This window comes from Alexandromys fortis, unplaced genomic scaffold, assembly GCF_014885135.2.
Source record: "Alexandromys fortis isolate MF-2015 unplaced genomic scaffold, M_Fortis_MF-2015_v1.1 scaffold_254, whole genome shotgun sequence".
NCBI classification, from domain to species: Eukaryota; Metazoa; Chordata; class Mammalia; order Rodentia; family Cricetidae; genus Alexandromys; species Alexandromys fortis.
The window spans coordinates 139,852-162,669 of record NW_026068130.1 but is presented as its reverse complement, the minus strand read 5'-3'; the positions used below and the strand labels follow the sequence as shown (position 1 = coordinate 162,669).

Genomic DNA, 22,818 nt, shown 5'->3' with positions numbered 1-22,818 from the left:
TTTTCTACTGAAGATTTTAACTTACATCAGGAAATTATTTTGGTTTTAGGAGAAAAATTGAAATGAAACATTGCCGCTGTTGATTTTCATATTTCTTTCTAGATTTTATCTTTCCATGCCTTTCATTTTTATCAACCTGCAGAAAGATTTTTTTTAGTGGCTTAGGCTTATGATCTATAAATATGATAGAGAGGTAGAGTTAATATATGCAAATCCCATATGACCCAATGATGATAGATAAATGTCTCTTTGTGTGAAGATATGAAACATTCTTAGTAAGACCTATGCTGGGGAATTTCTTCTCACAGAGTTGAGTCCAATTTTGTACATTACATTTCTATATAATTGTATATTGAAATATGCTTGTGGATAAAATCAGGCTTAAAAGCATTTCTTTGGTTCCACACAGAACTTTTCTTAACCTTGAATTCTCTCATGTTTTTTCCCATTTACTTATTCCATTATACAAATAATTCTCGTGTGTTTTCTTTAAACTGAGATTGAATTATGACTCTATAAAATAGTCCAATAAATGGCTATAAGAGAACAAAGCATAAAGAAGTTTCACATATAAATGACATGATGGAACAGACTGCCTGATGATAGCATCTACCTCAATGTACTTTTGGGAAGAAATAAATTACAGCACTCATAATATATCAGTACCACAAACCATGAAGAGCCACTGGGGTGGGAAGATGCAGTGGTCATAATGAAAACATTTATTATGCATGGATCAATTCTCTTACACTGTATCAGGAGGATGTACTTCACAATTAGGGTCTGGTGGGAAGAAAATTTTTATAGTCTTTCTTTTGTAACTTTAGAGTAAATCAGAAGCCAAATGTGCTGTTCTCGTAGAGAAAATTTCCCTAATTCTTATAACACAGCACTTGAGGCCTGGCTCTTCTAAACCAATGGACAGAAAACTTCTAGAACCATTATGACCTCTCATGAGTCAGATTTATTCTCAGGTTTCTGGAGGCTGCTTTTAGCAATGATGACAAGGTTCATTGGGAATAACTTTCTGTTATGTCTAGTTAGAAAAACCAAATGGCTATGATGGTTTATCCTAAACAGAAACTGTCTCCTATGAAAATCCAGTGGATTTTCTCAGATTCAACCATTTGTCCAAGTCCTATCAGGACAGCTTTCTTACCAATGTGCTCGTTAGAGGTCCTCATAGCAGTCTTTTTTAAAAAAAATATTTATTTATTTATTATGTATACAATATTCCTTCCATGTATGCTTGCCAGAAGAGGGCACCAGATCTCACCATATATGGCTGTGAGCCACCATGTGGTTGCTGGGAATTGAACTCAGGACCTCTGGAAGAGCAGTCAGTGCTCTTAACCTCTGAGCCATCTCTCCAGCCCCTTATAGCAGTCTTAAATGCAGCATCTACCTGCTTTTTCTACCCTAGTCCCACTCATAAGATTCTCTACTTAAAAATCACGTGATTTTTCTCCATCATTTTCCTTATAATACTTATAATGATGTAAGGTTAAGCCAGCCCATTGGGGCGGGCTTGCCTCGGGCCAGCATTTACTTATAAATTGGGCACGCGGAAGCCCGCGCGGCCCCTTCCTGTTTCCTGTCCTCCGCTGGAACCTTGGTTTTGTGAGTTTGATTTTTCCATTAAAGCTGTGGGGAAGAGACAGAAATCTTTAATTAATTAATAAAGAAATAAATTAAAAAAAGCTGTGTATATATTTATTACAATTTGTCTGCATTAATCTACGCCATAACATAATGAATTGTCTTGCATGATGGATATTTATTCTGGATAGTGTGTTTCTTTTTCTTTCTCTTTTTGAGACTTGGTCTTGCTGTATAGCCCAGGTTGGCCTTGATCTGGAGCCTCACTATTGCTAGGTATAGGCATTTGCCACCATGTCTGTTGAAAAGCGTCTTGGGCAACTCATCCCCTCTTATTTCCTTTCTCCCACTTCCCTTCTCATAGTTTCCCTTTCAAGCTGTAAGGGTATGAAGTGATCCTGGCTTTCAGGAAACAGGAAGTGTAACTTTGGCTTCTCAAATTAAGTCATCTGGGGGCTGTAGTGAAATCTAACAGTTAGTGAGAATAGTAGTGTTTGAATAGGGAACAATTCCACCTTTCCACCAGCAGAACACGTTTCTTCTGGGAGACCAGAGAAGGACAAAAGAGAAAAGCAAAACAGAATGGAAGAGAATGGAGAAGGGGAATTGCTGTCCCTGGAAGCAGAAAGGGAAGTATTTACTGTGGGGTTTGCTGTCATCACATAGAAAGTTCATGGCAGGCCAGAAGGTAAATAATCTTTTCTGATATTCTCAATTAGTTGTAAGTAGTTGTTGATATATAATTCTTCCCATTGCCTTACCATAGACAAGGGGTTGAGGTACTTCCCATGGTTTAAGAGTCCTGGGGACCAGAGGCAGGGACATCTGTTTACTATGTTTTTAGACTAGAGGCTGAAAGAAGAGATAATGGATAATTCGGGAGAGGATGGAGAATAGAGAAAAGTCATGTGGTAACTCCTCAAATCTCTGCTCAGGTGACTTGGCATTCTGTAACTCTTAATTTAGACACAAATTCCAATCAAAGTCTAGCCAGATCAAAGACTTCAAGTAAATTTGTCACCATTGTCCCCTCTGGATGATGAAAGAAAAGTTCCTTCTAATTTTAATCAAACTGAGAGGAACATATTTGGGCTTTTACTAAACTTAGGTTTGTAGGCTAAGCTTCACTTCTCATGTGCATTCACGAATGACCACTGACTTATGATGGGTGAGTCTTTCCTAGGGATTCCTCAGGTCCTTATCTTCATCTAGGAAAATGCTCTTTCTTTGCATGACCACCTAGACATGATTATGGAACTGGCATAGATCAGACGAGGCAACGAAGAGAAACAAATTCAGAATGCTTGGTGTTGGAAGTCTCTGTCTCTCTCTTTCTTTTTAAAAATTCTTTTTATTGAAAGAAATTGTTTTCATAAAATATATTTTGTTTACATTTCCCCCTTTCCCAGCTCCTTCCAGATCTTCCCCACTTTCCTACCCATCCAACTCCATACTTATTCTTTCCCTCTTTAAAAAGAAAAACCAAAACAAATCCCAAACAACAAGAAACACGCACAAGCACAAAACCAGAAACTAAAATATACAAACAATATGCCAAAAAGATAAAAAACCATAAAAGTCTACAAAAACATCATTGTGTTTGTGTTGCCTTGGCCAACTACTCCTGGGCATTGGGCCTGCCCGAAGTGTGGTTATCCATCTGGAGTCTTTGATAGAGTTGAAGAATGGTTAGTTATAGTTTTCCTTAGTTTGATAAAAGATAAAATAGATATAAATATTGTAACTGTAATTCTTGCTTGATAACTGTTTTGTTATATGTAATTTTACTATGTTAAAATTAAAGCCTTTCTTTTTTGTTTAAACAGAAAATGGGGAAATGATGTGGGAGTCTTTTGTTTTGTGTTGATTTCATTGGTTAAATAAAGAAACTGCCTTGGCCCTTTAATAGGACAGAAAATTAGGTAGGTGGAGTAAACAGAACAGAATGCTGGGAGAAAGAAGCCGAGTCAGGCAGTCGCCATGCCTCTCCTCTCCGAGATGGACGCAGGTTAAGATCCTTCCTGGTAAGCCACCACCTCCTGGTGCTACACACATTAATAGAAATGGGTTAATCAAGATGTGAGAATTAGTCAGTAAGAGGATAGAGCTAATGGGCCAGGCAGTGTTTAAAAGAAAAAAAAGATACCTAGTAAGACTCCATTGGAGAAGAGCAATGTTTTCTTTTGCAACTAGGCACCAATTGGTTAGGGATGGAAGCCTGTGTCCCCTCCCCGCTTTCAGCAGTTTATCTTGAACCCGTGTATGCCCTGTGTTTGCTGTCACAGTGTCTGAGTTCTTAAGCACATGAGTCCTGCTGTGGCCTCCAGGCACTGTTTCTTGTAGTCATCCATCCTTTTTGTCTCTCATATTTCTGCCTCTTCCTCCCTGAGCTCTGAGGGGAGGGTCTGATGAAGACATCCTATTTGGAACAGAGAGGAAGCTGCTTGTGACTGCTGTATTCTGTTATCTTTCTTCCTTAGTGGCAGTTCTCTGGAAGGTAAGGATGTGTGAATCTAGGCTTGGCTTAGATTTCATGCCATACTATTTTAAATTACTGTTAGCTTTAGAAGTAGTCCAAGTCGCCAAAAGATACTTAATAAACATGTAAGAACTGAAATAGAAAAAAAATGACATCAGAAACTTGAAAGAATGCTGAAGCCCATGGAGGAAGAATTATCTTATTATCCTGATTTCTTCTTTATGAATCAGCTCCATGTGGGTGCTGCATCAAAATCTGGGGCAGAGTTTAAGCCCATTAATCACACAGCAAATAACATTTTTACTGTGAGACTTTGCATCGGCGAAGGCCTCTGCTGTATGTTGTCGCGGATCTGTACCCTGGCTGCCGGTAGATTTGATCAAGGGCTACAAGTGCTTGTGACCAAAACCACGAGTCTCGCCGTAGAGCCACGTTTAGTAAAGGTGATAAATATTTCTCACACAACCTTCTGATGTGCTAACACTCCCACCTGCTTGTTCCTTGACCTTACTTTCGCTTTTGGTTAATTCAGATATTTGAAGAGCCGCAGTCATTAAGCCATTACAGCAGCTCACCGACTTGTTCCAAGCTGCTTGTAGTGAGATAGCGTGGCGAATCATCTGTCATTCCCGCAGGCAACCAAATCAAATAATTAGCTTGGCCTGTCAATGTGCAAAGCCGGAAATAATTAGGACTTGCGTCGACGTCAATTGGAAGGACATGTTTAAAGCTGACTGGAGTCAGCTGTTCTTCATCTCCTGCGAGAATGGAGCAAGATGCTGAGATTGTGGCGTGAGACCTGAGATATGAAGTAGAAGCTTTAGAACATTAGGGGAACTTCTCCCATGAGGCTTAGGGAAGAGTGGGGCTACGGTTACCCTGCGCTAGTATTTTGTGACACTCTACTTCTCTAAGTTACTGTTTTTGGTGTGCCCAGTTGGATTCTTCTATGCGCTCTATTTTACTTGAAAGAATGTACAAGTTTTTGTCAGAAATGGTGGCACACGCCATGCCTATAGTCCCAGCATGAGAAACACTAATGCGGGAAGATTATGAGTTTCATGTCAGCCTTGATCACCTAAAAATAAAAAAGTATAAAAGAAATAAAATCAGACAACACAGTCAGAATTTGCTACAAACAGCAATGATTGACCACTTATATTTTTAGCACTCTGCTATCAGAAAATTATAATAGAAAACATTTGGTGAGGATATTGAGAAAAGAGAAGACTTGAATACCATTGGTCAAATGTAAATTAGTGTAGCTATCTTGAAAAAAAATCATGAAATTTCATCAAAAGAATTAAAAGTAAAATTTCCATATGACCCAGTGATCTTACTTCTGGAGATCTTTCTCTCCTCTCTCTCTTTCTCTCTCATATATATAAATATATATATGTATACACACACACATATATTTATCCATATGTATCCCAAGGAAATGAAATAAATTTGCTATTTGCATTACTATCTTTGTTGCAACATTGTTTACAGTTTGTAAACTTGTAAACAGTTTGTAAAGTTGCAGGAAATTGCCCTAAATGTCTAAATATTGAAAAATAGATGAAAATGTTATGTGTATACAATGTACGTAGCATATATACATTGTTATATATACTTAAATCTCAAATGGGATATCATTCAGCAAAGATAATGAACATAAGTGGATTTCTCCAGAAACTTATGCTAAATAAAATAAGCCAGACACGGAATACTAATACTATATATTTGTTCACAGACAAGCGAAGGGGCCCTTACCTCCGTAATTTCTGTTGGTTTATAGGAATGGGAAATAAAGTTTTCAAATAAGCCTTATCTATCTGGTCTGGAACACTGTTGTCAGTTCTAATGCGTTAACAACTGGTGTTAGTTCTAAGGAACTCATTACAAATGGTGGAAGCAGCACTGTGGATCAGAGGCAGTGACTGTACTGACTTAGGGGCTTCAGGAAAGTTGTTTAGTCATTTGGGGACATGAAAGATAAAAATCAGATAATGCAGGTAACAAAGCTAACTCAGGGCCCTGGCACGTAGTAGGTTCTCTATATGCATTACCTACTGATGCTTTTCTCTTTGGATTTCATTGCATTTGAAGCTACTGGACATGATCTGTTCTTGTTTTCCATTTCCTGTAGTCTTTAGCTACAGTCATTTGCACTGTATCCTACAGCCCAGCAGTAGGACTGTTAGAGGACTTCTATGTACATTCCATATTTGTCTTGTTGGTAGCCTGGGCACAAGAGCAGCCTTATTCTATCTTGGTTCTCTTTGTTAACCTTTCAGTCAAACCATTCTGCAGTGATTGGTCCCATAGTTTGCTCTTACTTCCCACTCTCTTCTTTGTAAATTTAATATTTCTTCCTCTCCAATAAGTACCGTATTGCTGAACTTACAGCATTGTTTTTTATTAATTGTTTAATTTACTTAGTTATTATCTAGTCATTTACCTTTCCCTTAGAGTGTGCTCCTCATTTTATTGTTAAAATAGCACAGTCACACCTTAATTATTTTTACATTCTGAACATATTCCACACTGGATGGACCACATTGCATATTCCAGAAACTGACAGGAACAGAAGTGGCCTATAGAGTATTGTAACATTTTTGTTTGGGATTCTCTATCAGTAACTGAAAGGCAGGGTAAGTCCCAGGTAGAGATTGTAATACATTTATGGAAATGCGTTTGTTGCCTTTTCAGTGAGCGAGGTCACTGTCTTCAAAGAGTTCTGTGGATGAATAGGGTTTGGACCATCATAATCAAAGAATACATAATAGTTGAAAGAAAGTCATTGATTTTAATAAACTTAAAATTTATTAACCAACCCATGCAAAGACTCTCTAAAAGAGCAATGTGTGGAATTATTTTCAAGATGCTTATTGTAAATTCACAACGACTCATGCACTCCTATATTGAGTTTTTCAACATGGGACACATCACTGACCTATGGATGAGATGAGGCTACAGAGATTTTGATGACATTTTCAGTGTTGAAAGGGAATGCAAAATATTAACAGACTCCCTGAACTCTCAAATCTCCGGACTTAAAAGATGATGTAAATTCGGGAAACATCCGCATAGAAATGGCAGAATAAGCACTTTTCACACTGCGCGAGTTATGGTGGCCATAAAACGCCTCGACAGAAGCAGCCGCAAAATGGCATCGCACATTTTAGTAGTGGTCTGTCGGACTCAAGGCCAATTAAAAGACATTCTTTTTAAAAAGTTGATAAAATTGCCTAGGATTCTTGACTTGAAAGGGAGAGTAACTAAAAGAATTGCCTCGGGAAGAAATAATTCTCTTTTTATTATCTGTGAACTTGGTAAGCTTCATATTTCTATAAGTACTTATCTAACTGATAAAACCTTGATTATCTTTTATTAAGAATACACTGAAGTTTCAGATTAATATTTTGTCATAGGTATTTCTTTAGAAAGTTATATGCATCATCAAAGTATTAAACAACATTGTTTTCTTACTGATTTTTCTCTTTTGAAGTTATATTTTAGTCTATCTTTTTGCCTGCTTGCTGTTTTGTGTTTGTTTTTGAAGAGCGACAAAGGAAGGCCTATGCTAATTCTTCTTTAAACATGGAACTGGAAATAAGTTGTAGGAAAAGCATAGTTTCCAGTAAGCTGAAGTGACAATTCTTCACAGGAAGGTAGTAAACTGAGGTCCAAATTTATGAGTTAATGAGTATAGTAGTCTTTCTAGCACTTGTATATATCTGAGGTAATTTCTTCCTTGCCTTGCTGTTGCCCAGCACTCTAAACTCTCCAAGAAAAACATCTGTTTTGTTGTGTTTGAAAGAAACTGCTCTTTTTGCTTGAATTGTACACCCGAAGTTTCATATGATGTGTCCGGAATGTTCACCCTTGATAGATACCAAGTTCAGGTTCACTGCACCAAGAAACAATACTTTACTGTCTATCTACTACAGAACACCAGAGTGACATGGTGGTTCTAAAGAATCAACACTTCTTATTATATTATAAATGGAGTTTAAATTTAGCCCAGATTAGAAATAGATACAAATCTCATAAGCTGGTGCAATTACTGACATTTTGTAACTACAATTATAGCAACATTTAGTGCTTAGAGTTGAAAATGAGGGTCATTTTCTTGAATAATGTATTGCAGTGTAAGGTCTTACGGGTGCATGGACGTCAGTACATTCTTTTCCTCCTGTTTTTCCAACAGCCTTTGCACTTTCTAGATCACCGTCTGTGACCTTTGCACACTACTTTGGGGATGACATTTCCACCTTTTACCCACCCCAAATTGATGGTATTGCATTTTAAATTAGGGATCATGGCACCCCCTGCCAGAGAAGTGGCGCCCAGTATGAACGCTTAAGGAGAAAGAACTTTCTTTCAGAATGAATGGTTTTCATATGGTAATCAGTCCAGTACAAAACAATCAAAAAGCAGTGGTTATGCTTGTAATTACCTGATTTCATGAATATGTATGTCCAGCCATTATACTCATTTACTGCTTTGTCTGTAGGTGATATAGAATAACATTTACCACGGCCCTCTGCTAAGAGAAATACTTTGTTAATCAGGGACAACTTGGTATTCAGGATAGAAAGTCAGCGAGCATTAGCCTCTTCCTGTTTTCTAAGCTTTCTGTAAATCCCTTTCTTCAAAGAGAAGATTGTATAGACTTGCTGTGCAATCAGCCCCTAGCCTTGCTTCCTTTTCTTTTCTTTTGAAAATGCTCATTACAATCTCATATGAAGTCAGACATGTTTTAACCTGATTCTCCCACTTTCTTCTAGTGAGAGACAGATGGAGAACACAGTTAGACAAGAGTGGGCGTGGCCGGGGAACTGATGATTACCCTCTAGTTCTTTCATCCCATCATAAGAGGTCCTTTTACACTTCCTGGGGGAGATACTCAACATTTTGAACACAAATTAAAGGTTATTTTCCCTACTCCCCCTTTCAAGACATAAAAGAAAATGCTTTTGAAATTATAGAAGCAAAAAGTTCAAACATCAAGCCTATGAATGCTAAGTGTTGATGAAATATGCCTCAATTATGTAATTTTATTTCGGTTTCAAAGTAAAGACAAATATGTCCATTACATTGGTAGTCTAAAAATTATTGTGTATGGCAAAAGAGCAAGTAAAAGATTTATCACAAGTAAATGTCAGACATTATGTGCATATGTGTCCCGCAGTGCTTCCGCACACATAACAAATATTCAGTGTGTTTTTTTCTACATGTGGATGTTCGTGATGTTCTTCCTCTGTAGGATCAATAATTTGTAGGTATTTTAAAGTTAATAAAATTTCAATTGTAAACCGATTCTAAACTTATTTTGTAATAGTGGTACTGCCATAGTTGGATTTAACTGTCAATTTGACCCAATCTAGAAGCCATTAAGAGAAAAGCACAAATGAGGAATTGCCTAGATCAGACTGCCCTGTGATCATTTCTATGGGGATTGTCTTGATTATTAATTGATGTGGGCAGACCCATTTCATAGTGGATAGCACCATTGCTAGTAAGGTGATTCGAACCAAAAGCTACGGAGAAGCCCTGTCTCGAAAATCCAAAAAAAGAAAAAAGAAAAAAAAAAGCTAGCTAGGATTGAACCTTTGATTTAGTCAGTAAGCAGTGTCCCTTCAAGATCATGATCATGCTTGAGTTCTTCCCCTGCCTTCCTTCAATGATGGGCTGTGACCTGGAAATGCAAGTCAAATAAATCCTTTCCATCCCTAGGAGTATTTATAGCAGAAGTCAAACTATAACAGATATTTTTAATATCTGCGAGCTAAAGGACAGCGTATAAGTGTGAAAAATGATGCCATTTATTTGATGTCAACTAAATAGAAGGTCTATGTAACATTTGGATAGCCTGAATCTACATAATTGTTAGCTCAGTTTTAGTATTATAGTCATTTTTTATATGGTAATAATGAGGCATAGACAGGTTTGTAATTTTCTCCAAACCATTCAAAAAAATGATGAAGTTGGAATTCAAACCCTGGTGGTTTAAAATTTACCTCCATATCATACTATACCATAATGAACTTGTATTTTATTCATTATAATATATATGTTCTTAAAATTGAAATTTATTTATTATTTGTCTGTGTTGGTGTATGTATGCCCTGTCACAGGTTTGGGGGTCAGAGGACAAATTTGGGAATTGGTCCTCTTTCTTTTCCTGTGGATACTGGGGATCAAGTTCAGGACATCAGACTTGTGCAACAAGAATGTTTACCCACTGAGGAATCTCACCAGTCCACAAAATACATAGGTATATTTTAAAAATTCTACACATGAGTGAGAAGTGATATGTGTAGTTCATTTGCTAATAATATTTAATGTATCTTACTTTTTTTTTTTTACTGTGTTTTTATGTTTCAACTGATGCTGACTGAACTTGGAGTCTTTCAGAGGGCAAAACATATGCCAAACCTTACGTTAAACATGAATTTAACACCGATTACTAAAACACCTTCCTGGGGGAGAAGTATCATCCACTCATCTAAGGTCCCAACAACAAATAGGTGTGATTCTACCACTGTTCACTCTAGAGAACCAACAAGTTTATTTGGCTTCCTTATAGAGCATAGGTGAGGAGTTACTGAAGAGTGGGTGCTCACCGCCCTAAGACCACACCAGAAAGTCTTTATCCCACAGGAATAAGGGCTTTTCCACAGAAAGATCCCCACTTCTCTAGTCCTTCCTGGCCTGTCTTGCCATACTGTAGTTCACATCTGAGTAAGACTGTTGATGGTTTTTTTCTCTAGCAACCCAGATAGCATTTTCCAGAAATATGAAAGCTAGTCAATAGTCAGGAAGCTCCCTGGGTCAGCACCAACTTGATTTCTCTATGTTGTGTGACCAAAATGTGTGGTGTCCTCAGCAGTGGGGTCCTATCCACAAATTCTTGTGGGAAGCAAGAGCAATGTCAAAAGTCTGGATTGTACTGGATATCTCCAGAACACCACTGAGCAATAACTCAAGGAGGAGTTATGCCACACCTGACACTGGGCTTTCCTGTAAGGAACATTATCCCCTGTGTAGGGCAACTCCAGGTAAACTCCTTTGTATGACTATGTATATATACATGCATATTTATAGAACATATTATGCAATTTGTGCTGTCCAATTTGTGCTTGAGTCTGTGACCATCCACTGTGCCATGGGTGACCTCCCAGGGACCATACACCTAAATAAAACTACTCCCCATCTCCCAGCAGCTACGGTCTGCCAATCACTCTGTTGCTAGGAATGGGACTTTATGGGACTTCCCTCTCACACAGGGATTTCCTCTGGCTTGTATTTCTGTAGGACTAGAGCATGCTTTCACAGCCCTAGTCAGCTCATATGTATAACCTTCCTGCTGTGTCTTGAAAACACTGTTTCCTTGTCATGCTCCATTGCCTCTGGATCTTGCTATCCACCCACCCCCTTTCCACAATGATCCTTGAGCCCTGGAGGAGGGGGTATGATATAGATGTCTTATGTTGTTGTTTTTTTTTCCCCCAAAGAAGATTTGTACAGTCTCTTACTCTGTGCACTTTGACCAGCTATGGGTCTCTGTGTTAATCTCCATCTACTGCACAAAAGAGGCTTCTCTGGTGAGGGTTGGTAGAGACACTAATCTAAGGGTGTATCATAGTAAGTAGAAGTCAGTTTAGTAATTAGTCCATTTAGCAGAATAACAGTGGGTTAAAAAAAATCTGCCCTTTTATTCAACCTTTCCCCCTTCCCCTTTCTTTACTCTATTGCTTTTATCACAAGAAACCAAATCTCTCAATTTTAATTTGCTTCTAAAATGTTATTATATTAAAAATTTCATCCAAGCATGCTATTGTACACTAAACAGATATTTTCACAGATTCCATCTATCTCTGGTGATTTTTTAGTTGGGAGATTTTAAGTTTCTACCTCATTAGTTGTTAAGGATCCATTTTTTAAATTATTTATTTCATTTTGATTTAGCTTTGCTAGGATATACACACCTAGAGAAGCACTGTTTCTTTTTTTTATTGATCTTTATTGAACTCTACATTTTTCTCTGCTCCCTTCCCTCCCTCTCCCCTTCAACCCTCTCTCAAGGTCCCCATGCTCCCAATTTACTCAGGAGATCTTGTCTTTCTATTTCCCATGCAGGTTAGATCCATGTATGTCTCTCGTAGAGTCCTCATTGTTGTCTGGGTTCTCTGGGACTGGAAGTGCCATTTCTTTTAGTGTTTAAGTATAATATAACATTTGAAAGTATATTCTTATGGCTTATGCATTTCTGCAGTATCTTTTATAATATCTCCCTTTTATTTCTAATTTTGTTAATTTAGATCTTTCTACTTTAGCTAATTTGACTAATGGTTTATCTATCATTTCATTTTTTTCAAAGAACCAATTTCTACTTTAGTTGTTACTTGGTAGTGTCATTAATTATTTCATTAACTTCAGCTTTGATTTCTTTATCTCTTTCTATCTATTTTTTTTAGTTTAGGATTTTTATTTTTCTGAGACTTCCATATGTGAGTATAGCATTTACATCACTTCTCCCAGTCTGTCTTCTCTGTTCAAGCCTTCTGTATCTCACCCTCAAACTCATGGCCTTGTCTTTTTATTACTGTTATACATAGATACACATGCATGCAGAGATACATATATATGTATACAAAACACCCACTGACTGAGTTTTGTTCATGTGTTCACATGTTTAGGGCTGACCACATGAAATTGGATAACCCATTACGGCACTTACTGTGGGATGAAAATGATTGCTTCTTTCTCAGTAACCATTTCTGTTTGTTCCGTTTCAGCCCTGTTTTTGTCTCTCAGTTCTGTAATTCATAGATCTGTTTTTTATAGTAATCCAGAGTTTCTGTGATTCATTTATGTTTTTCTTTTTATAAATTTTAAAAAATCACCATTTTCTTTGCTTGAATGACCCAATTCTCTGCCTTGTCTCAAAGCTCTAACACCCCACTTGTTCCTTCCAATTGACACAGGTTCCCAATTAGATTTTGATCTGATGTTCTGAATTTTCCACTTCAAATTTTATTTCATTTTGTGTTTTCTTATAAATGTTATCTTTTTATTTAATTCTATTTTCATTTGTTGAATTATTTTCTTTATCTCATTAACTGTGTTTCTGTGGCCATCACTCATTGAGTTCCCTGAACATATTTATAATTGATATTTAAAGTCGTTGGCTTGTGTGTCATCCAACTTTTCTCAGGGAACATTACTATGGGAGCATTAATATTGTCTTTTTTTTTTGTGGAAGGTAGGCATTTAGAGCTTTTTTTTTTTTGGTACGGATATCTTTCCTACCTTTCTTGAGTTGCTATTGGATTTCTGTATGCTATAATACCAACTTTTCATGTTATAGACTAGCTGAGTAGTGCTGGGGGTTAACGGTTGGAGAACTCAGTGTTGATGTAAGCATAGGGTACCTGATGTGGTCTCAGGTGAGCTAAGGCTGGCTAGTTGTAGCTTCTTGTCGCGCCCGCCTCGACCAGCAAGGAAGACGCAACACCGGAGCTCTTCTTGCAAGTAGTTTATTTAGGACCTTGTCCCCCCACCCCCCACCCCGGGCAAACCTCTCCCAGCCCTTAAAAAGGCACAGGCCGCCAACCCCGGATTGCCAGGTGGGCACTGCCCATAGGTCCACGCATATGCAAGCATCCGACAATCATTGCATGATAATAGCATATGTCAGGCCTTAGCCAATATTCGGAGCTGATTATCACAGAGAGCACTCGCTTTCGGGATCAGGGAGGGCTGGAGCCAGCACCATCAGGTGTGGCTCCATGCAGCTCTCTACAGCTTCTGATCTCAGGGACAAACCTTCCATAAAGTTAGGAAGCTGTCAGTGAATGCCCTCAGAAGTCTATGTAAGACTCACTGGCTGTACAAGAGTCCTGAGACTTACATAGATCCAATCTACATGGGAAGTAGAAAAAGACAAGATCTCCTAAGTAAATTGGGAGCATGGGGATTTTGGGGGAGGGTTGAAGCAGAGGGGAAAGGCATGGAGGGGAGCAGAGAAAAATGTAGAGCTTAATAAAAAGTCAATAAAAAATAAAGTGAAAAAAAAAAAGAGTCCTTAGGAGGCAAAGGTTGGGGTTCCCTGAGGAGTGGTTGGTGCTGCTTGTGGGAATTGCATAGACTTGAGGTTCTTATGCTGTGAGGGTGGAGTCACATCAGGGGTGTGGGTTCTTACCTGGGGGAGATGCTCAGGACTTGTTATTCTCAGATGGCAAATGTGGGAGTTGTGACTGGGGTAGTAGACTCTACTTTGTGAAGTTATTCAGGATACAAAATTCTTAGGCTGCAGTAGCTTATTAATTTATAAATCAACCTTATTCTTTAACTGGAAGTGTTCACAATGCTAAACCAATGTTTAGATTTCAGTAAGGTTGAAGTGTTGTTTCCTGTAGCGAGCTGTGTGGTGTCACACCTGATGGAGATGTATAATCAACTCCTGAGATGGCTAAGGCCTGACCTATGCTATGATCATGCAATGATTATCAGCTGCCTGCATATGCGTGAACCTATGGGCAGTGCCCACCTGGCAGTTCGGGGTTGGCAGCCTATGCCTACTTAAGGGCTGGGAGAGGTTTGCCCGGAGAGAGGGTAAAGAGAGGGAAAGAGAGAAGGAGAAGGAGAAAGATTATTGTGAATAAAGTCCTGAAAACTGCTGCAAGAAGAGCTCCGGGTGTTGCGTTTTTCCTTGCGGGTCGAGGTAGAGACGCAACAGTTTCCCTTGGTGAGTCTCTAAAAAACTTACACTATTCTAGTGTAAGTTTGGATTGAAAACATGGTGGTAGCCAAACAAAAAATAACCATTGTTTAATTCCAGTTGCTTGCAACTTCAGTTCATTTATTTTGCACAGACTATTCTATTATATGAGCACAACACAGAGTATTGATCCATTTCAGGCAGGATAGAAGTGAGGGAACTAGGGCACTCCTTAGGGAAAGAGAAGAAAGTAAATACAGAAGGGGAGAGGAAGGTAAAGGGGACAACAGGATACAAGTTATCTGATAGGGGAGATGTGAAAAGAGGGGCTCCCTAGGGAAGGAAGAGTGAGGTAAATCCAGAAGGAGGGGGCAGGCATGTAAAATAACAATAAGATGGCCAAAAAGCCATGATGAGTTATATTATTAATTACTAATTAAAAAAACCTTCATAACTGTCCATGGTAGTTCTGTGGGTACAGTGGTGATGTGGCAGTAACAACTCTCTAACTGAACTTATGACCAGCTCAACAAGAGGTATGCATTGCCTGGTACAGGAAACCTCTTACCCCTCAGTGTAATGAAGTCATGGCTTTTGGAGGAGAATCTACAACCACTAATTTCTTAAACAAACATAATCCTTAACAAAAATCTATAAATATTTGTCTTTGTATACACAGATACATGTAGTCCTTGCCCTTCATTAAAGGACCTTTGCTTTTCAACAGATGGAGACCATTACAGAAAACCACAGCCAATTAAGACGGACAGCCCAATCCCAGTGGATACACCTACAAAACACTCCTGAACCCGGGGGACAGGGAACAGTTTGGAATAGGTGGTGGAAAGATTGCAAGATCCAGAAGGTCAGGGGCTCTGTTGTGAGACTGTGTCTCCTAGCAAACATCAGAAGCTACAATGGTAGTCTCACCCACATGCCCACCCAAATGTGAGCTGAGCTGTTGAACTGCTTGTGGAAAAGCCAAGCTACACAAAGAATTACAGGCAACTGAATAAAACTGGGATTGGGAGAGGTAGCTCTCCTCACAGAAGAGTACAGCAATTAGATGTCCAGTGCCAAATGGTCAGCCCTAAAAGCATACATACGAGTGACATTATATGGACTCAACAGGTTATATTTAGGAGTATATTCCAATATGCAAGTACATTTGAAGATGCAGTAACAAAATTTTAAAAGAGGCCTCAGATTTGAGGAGAGAGGGAAGGCATATATGTGAGGCCTTAGAGAGAAGAAAGGGAAGGGAGAAATATTATAATTCCAAAAGAATTATTAATAATTTAAGTTTAAAAAGTACTTCAAATTTTAGTAGTTTGTGAATCTGTTTTAGAAGCTTCATTCTTCATATTTATCTTAGTAGATAAACTATTGCACTGTAACCCTGTTCTAAATGGACAACTTCAAGAAAATTCTATTAAACTGAAAAAGAATAAATGTTTAGGATAAACCGAGTGGCTAATTTCTTGAGTATTTATATTTCTAAGTTAAAGATATGAAGAGACTATAAATTTTCATTTCTACATTTCAAATGCAAAAATAGTATCTCTATCATATCTTTAGTTTCTATTTGCTTATAAAATCTCCCCAAATAGTTGGTTCTCTCACCCGTTGGTTCACACAGACTCACTTTGTTTATCTTTCCTCTGTATTTACATAGACGCTCAGGTTATATACACAAGGCATTTGCTGTCATTTCACACGTGTCTACTGCATCTTCTCAAAGACTTTTCATTTTTTTCACGAAAACTGATAAACCTGCTAAGTATGCCCTTTGTTTAGTGAAAAAAAAAAAAGTATTGATCCCTTTTAGTTTTTCGCAACATTTGGGTCACTCTATTCAAGGCTAATATTTTTAAGGGTGTTATGTTAATGTGTGTCTTTTAGGTATATATCAAGTAATTAAACTCATTTACCCAGATAACTTTAAGGAAGTTTATTGCATGTAAGAGTTTCGTTTTCTTTACTGTTTTATCTCATATTTATGAGTTTATATATTTAATAGATATAACAAAATAAATGTAGATATAGAAATGAGGAGAGAAGGAGAGAAAGTTCACAATACACAAGTTGTATAATTGAGATATAGAAACATAAGCAAAAACATGTGAAAGTAGAATACAGCTCTAAGGTGTTATTAACATTATCTTAAAATACAGTCTTCAAGGAGCACATTTGTGAAGTAGTTGATTTAGTGTAGGCTCAGAATGACGTAGAAATGCTTCTGTAATTCTAGTTCAAGTGTACTCTTCTTTATTTGCGTAAATTACGGACTCCAAACTGTTTGGACTTTTACAGATGCTCTTTTAATTAAATTTTTTGCTCTTCCTTTAAAAAGCATTCTTTAAGAACCAGTCATTTTAGGAAATAGAGGAACCCTGATGGTAACATGTGTACGAATATATGTGTTATTGTGGTTATGAGTGAAGAAAGAAAAAAATAAAACTATAAATGAGTTTCTGTGAGAACAAAGGTGGGAAAATAAGTGGAATAAGAAAGTTTAGAAACAAAGGGTGAAATGAATCAGTTTTGATTGAAGGTAGAATGAAAAGAGAGGTAAAGAAATGAAACCAGCCAACATCAACAGTCCTTGTTCTAAGCAGATTGAGACACACATCCTGCAAATCATGCCACCCTGTGTCCTTTGGGAGAGCCTAGTAAAAGGAGGATGAAGAAGAAAAGAACAAGGCAAAAGAAAAAGACAGAAGGAAAAGAAAGACATATAGGGAGGGACAAGACCAGTGCAGGGCCTCCCTGCAAAAATTCATGTTGGGTATTAAGTAAATAAGGAATGAATGATAAAGATAAATAAATAAGAGATTGCTGGATGATGTGAAAAGTAAGGTGTAAATGCAGGATGCCCTCCTTGTTGGCTTCAGTCTCAAGTTTTTTAGATTCTTCTTTTCAGGTGCTAGATATATGTGACACCCCTGGAGACTCCTTTCTGATGTCAAGTCACAGTCCCAGGGCACATCTTTAGGGTTAGGGTTTTTCTTGGGAAACTGGTTCACAGATGCTGATACAGTCAATGGTTAGTTTTTCACAGATAAAGTCATAGATATTGGCCACCCATTCACTTATTTTTGAATTATGGCATCTCCTGTGGTCATTTCTTTCCTAAGGTCCCATCTTCATGGGTTAATTTTTTTGATTTCATACTTCCAAAGATCATGATTTACCCAGAGATTGCAGAAATATGTCTACCTGTGATTAACCTAATCTAGAATTTGACCTGCTGAAATGCAGAAATCAATGCAAAAAATGAGACTTCATTTTGTTTTTGAGGTGACCATGTTGATTATGCTGGTCCTAAACTAAAGTGTTTAGGGTCAAGTGTTCTCTTGCCTCAGCCTCTAGAGAAGCTGGACTGTAAGTGTTTACTTCTGTTCCCAGACTGAAGGGCGCATGGTTCATCGATTCACCATTCATGTAGACATTCAAAATATGCTTGTCAACAAGGTGACAGTCATTTTCCAGATTTTGACAATGTGTCGAGTGATAACTGCTAAGGCCCTAGAGAGATGAGATTCTGACTGAAGAGGGTGATATATATTTTATCCTGACTTTCTTTTCTGTCTAGGATATTTTGTAGGCACCAAATAAGACGTGAATGATAGCAACACAAATGAGCTCACACAGGGAAAGTGTCAAATGTATACATTTGGCTAATGATGATGTTTAATGACATCTGACTAACTGTAACAATGAAACAAAATATGACTGCTAGGTGGTAATCGAAGCTCCACGAAGGTTTTAAATATCTAGAAAAATGTAAGATGAGTTAATAAAATAATGCTCACCAAGAAAACTCTAACATTCATGTGCATAACTTTGAAAGGTGAAGAAACTTATTCTTCTTGACAAAGTATCATCTTTCTGTGGTAGGGATTAGAATGCTCTAAATATTTCATGTAGGTCAGTTAATCATCTCTGCTGGCAAGGTTACACTATTTTAGGAATTGATAGCTGCCAACAGGAAGGTAGCAGCATGCTTCAAGTCATATCAGCATTCTGTTGCAAAGAGAAGAACAAAAACAAGTCTTGAAAAGTTAATTTTCAGCAGACAAATATGAATTATAGTATCTTATTTTGTCTGTTTCCTACTAATACTTGCTTTAAATACACCCCACATATGGAGTATAAAATTACTCCTTTTGTTGTTATTTTCAGATAGGTTTTTTTTTTTTTTTAATGTAGTCCAGGCTAGTCTGAACTAGTGGCAATTCTCCTACTTTTGTTGCCTGAGTGCTGGAGTTACAGACATCTACCACCACGATCTGCTTAAAATTACTTAAGGTAAGTGCCTGATGGTTAATCTTATGTGTCAATATGGGTAGACTACAGTGTTCACTAAGCATTCCTCTATGTGCTTCTGTGGATGACAGTAACGTGGAAGTATAAGTGCTTTAAGTGAAGCAGATTGCTCCGGGTGATGTGGGTGACACTCATTCAATTAAGATGAATATATATAATGAAAAAAAATCTATCATATGATAGCTGAGAGCTACTACATCCTTATTTTAGGCAGAAGGAGAAAGATTGGTCATGGGATAGGCTTTTTGGAACTTTAAAGCTCACATCAGTGATATACTTCCTCCAAGGCCACACCTCATAATCTTTCTAAACCTATCAAAAAGTTCTACTGCCTGGTAACCAAGCATTCAACTACATAAACCTATTAAGGCCATTCTTACTCAAATCACCATAGCTTCATAAGTGCTGAGACTCACTGAAGTACTTAGTTTTAAAATGATTATTGTATAAATATGATTTACGGTTCTAATTATAGCAATTTTCTTTGGTGTATGTGTGTGTGTGTGTGCGTGTGTGTGTGTGTGTGTGTGTGTGTGTGTGTGTGGAGAGAGAGAGAGAGAGAGAGAGAGAGAGAGAGAGAGAGAGAGAGAGAGAATGTTCTTTTCCCTATTTAATGGCATATATTATCTTACATAACAATTTAGCTTTTGTCTCTGTTTATGAGTTTAGATTTTTTCTTTTTTCTTGAAAATAGATTTTTTTATACTATGTTTTTGTCTTCCAACTTCTTCCATTTCCTCTCCATATTCCCACTTACCTTAATCCACATCTGTTACTGCTCTCTTTCATTAGAAAACAAACACGCACTTAAAAAAAGAAAAAGGAATTTAAATAAAAACAAACAAACCTGGATAGGATAAAACAAATGAACAGAAAAAACAGAGTCAAAGAAAAAGCATAAGACACACATATAGATACAGAGACACATGGATGGGAAAACACAGATTCCATAAACCCGCATAAATTGGAAACCATAATATATAGCAAAAGATCTATAGGATAAGGAAAAAATAAAAGAAAAAAGTTCAGACAAAGTATTATGAGACAAGAAAACCTCAAACCCTGCCCAAAACACCAGACAGCAACAACAACAATAACCAAGCAAGCAAAATAACCAACCAACCAACCAACCAACCAACCAACCAACCAACCAACTAAATAGCAGCAACAAAACCTCCAAAACTTTTCACTTGAGATGATTTTGGATTGACTGTTTACTACTGGACATGGGACCTGCCTGGAGGAAACAAACTGAAACTCTTTTGGAGAACTAATTTTTCATTTGAGAGTGGTTATCAATTGGAGCTAGCGTCTGGATTAGGGGCAGGGTTTGTGTCTATTTCCATTCTCAGTACTTGGACCCCATCAGGCCCAGACCTGCGCAGGCCCTTTATTGCTGCCACAGTCTCTATGGGTTCATATGTGCACCAGTCCTGCTGAATTTCAAGATCCTTGTTTCCTTGGTGTCCTCCATCTCCTCTGGCTCTTACACTCTTCTGCTGCCTTTTCCACAAGGTTCCCTGAGCCCAGAGGGAAGGTATTTGAAGACACTCCATTTAGGGCTGACTGTTCAAAGGTCTCTTACTTATCTTCACATTGTCTGGTTGTGGGTCTCTGTATTTGTTACCCATTTACTGTAGGAGGAAGTTTCTCTGATGATGGTTGAATATGACAGGATCTATAAATATAACGGAATGTTAAGATTCATTTTGTTGCTACATTCCTTTGGTAGAACAGTAATATTTGGTTTTCCTCTAGGTCCCTGGCCAATCTAGTCTCAGGCTCTTAGATACCCAAGCATTGTTGGACGTGGGTTCCATCTCATGGGGTGGGCTCAAATCAAATCAGATATTGGTTAGTTACTCCCACAATTTTTTCTCTTACTTAGTTTTCATTCATAATCATAAACTTAACTCTACAATCCAGCTAGACTTGAAGGGGAATGAGGAAAATATGGAACCTAAAGAACTTCAGTGAAAGCAGAGATTACAGGGTACTGCGAGCAGATGGGCCTAGGGTGCTCTCCTGAGCTACAGAAGGAATGGTCTGGTGGGTAAGAAGCCCGCAAGTCAAAAGAATTAGAGTTGTCCACAGTCGGAAATGGTGATCTTTTTGCTGGTCTTGCCATTCCTGGAGCCAAAACGCTCCATGGCTTCAACAATGTTCATGCCTTCTTTCACCTTCCCAAAGACCACATGTTTGCCATCCAGAGTCTTGGTGGTGCAGATAAAAAACTGGGAACCGTTTGTGTTTGGTCCAGCATTTGCCATGGACAAGATGCCAGGACCTGTATGCTTCAGGATGAAGTTCTCATCCTCAAATTTTTCTCCATAGATGGATCTGCCATCAGTGCCATTATGGCGTGTGAAGTCACCACCCTGGCACATGAATCCTGGAATAATCCTATGAAAGGAAGAACCCTTATATCCAAATCCTTTCTCTCCAGTGCTCAGAGCATGAAAGTTTTCTGCTGTCTTTGGAACTTTGTCTGCAAACAGCTTGAAGGAGACGCAGCCCAAGGGCTGTGATGTCGAAGAACACGGTGGGGTTGACCATGGCTGCAGCAAGTGGTGAGGGGGGACAGCGGTGTCTGCAAAGCCTCCCACAATCTTCATGCAACTATTATACCAGCATTTCTTGCAGGCAGGTCACCATTTGTTGATTGAGGGACTTGCAGTTGGTTTAGCTTTCTCCATTGGTAGCATGCAGAATACCTTTTAGTCCCATGAACATTAATGAACAGGGTGAAGGCTCTAGGTAGACACCAGCTAGTCTTCTCTGTGTTCAGTGAGTTTTGTAGGTGTTATCTCTAGCAATAGGACCTTACCATTAGTTTGTGGAGAACAATCAATAGCCTTGACAAATAGCCTGGATTGTTTGAAGGGTTCCATGGGGACTCTTTGGTCAACAACTCAATTAGATGTGACCACTTCCAGGAACTGGAATATCCATTTGGTGATGAGAGACATCCATCTCTCACCTGCCATTTTATTTGGTGATTCCATTTAGATCATCTTCATATGTGTTTATTTATTTTAGATGTATTATCTTTCCTTACAGCCCTTCAAATGTTCCCTAGTTTTAGCTGTCCCTCCCCATATTCTCTCCCTCAGCCCTCTAATCTTGCCCTCTCTTAGTTTGATGCAGCCGCACATATCCATCCATATCTATTCTTTTTCCCTTTCCTAGGGTGATCCAATATTGCCCCCTCAGTTTCTTACTTTATATGCATCATCTGTGATTATATGGATTGTAGCCTGCTTATTGAAGACTTAACAGCTAACACCCACATATAAGTGGATACACACTGTATTTGTCTTTTTGAGTCTCACTTTTTGAGAATGAGTTCTTTCTTTTTTTTTAAAGCGCCATTCATTTACTGTGAATTTCATGATTTCATTTTTAAACCACTGACTAATATTTTATTGTGTAAATGTACCACATTTTTTTCTATCCCTTCATTCATTGACAGGCATAGAGTCGATTTCTAATTTCTGACTATTATGAATAGAGCAGTAATGAACCTGGTGGAGCAAGTGTCTCTGTAATAGGATGTAGTGTCCTTTGTGTAGATGCCTGAGGGGTATGACTGACTTTTGAGGTAGATTTATTCCCAGTTTCCCAAGGAACTATCACACTGATTTCCATAGTGGCTCTACAAGTTTGCACTTCTACCAGCAATGTAATAGTATCC

The 22,818-nt window shown here is 38.2% G+C and overlaps 1 protein-coding gene across 1 annotated transcript; it reads right to left on the bottom strand.

The window, feature by feature from the left end:
- Window positions 1-21,145: 21,145 nt before the first annotated feature.
- LOC126490800 (peptidyl-prolyl cis-trans isomerase A-like) lies at window positions 21,146-21,739 on the bottom strand. The gene has a single exon (XM_050125993.1). The coding sequence runs from the start codon at window positions 21,737-21,739 to the stop codon at window positions 21,203-21,205; it is 537 nt and encodes a 178-aa protein (XP_049981950.1). The 3' UTR covers window positions 21,146-21,202.
- Window positions 21,740-22,818: the final 1,079 nt, after the last annotated feature.

Excerpts from the sequence above, each read along its gene's own strand:
- LOC126490800 (XM_050125993.1), bottom strand. The coding sequence starts at position 21,739 with ATGAAGATTGTGGGAGGCTTTGCAGACACCGCTGTCCCCCCTCACCAC.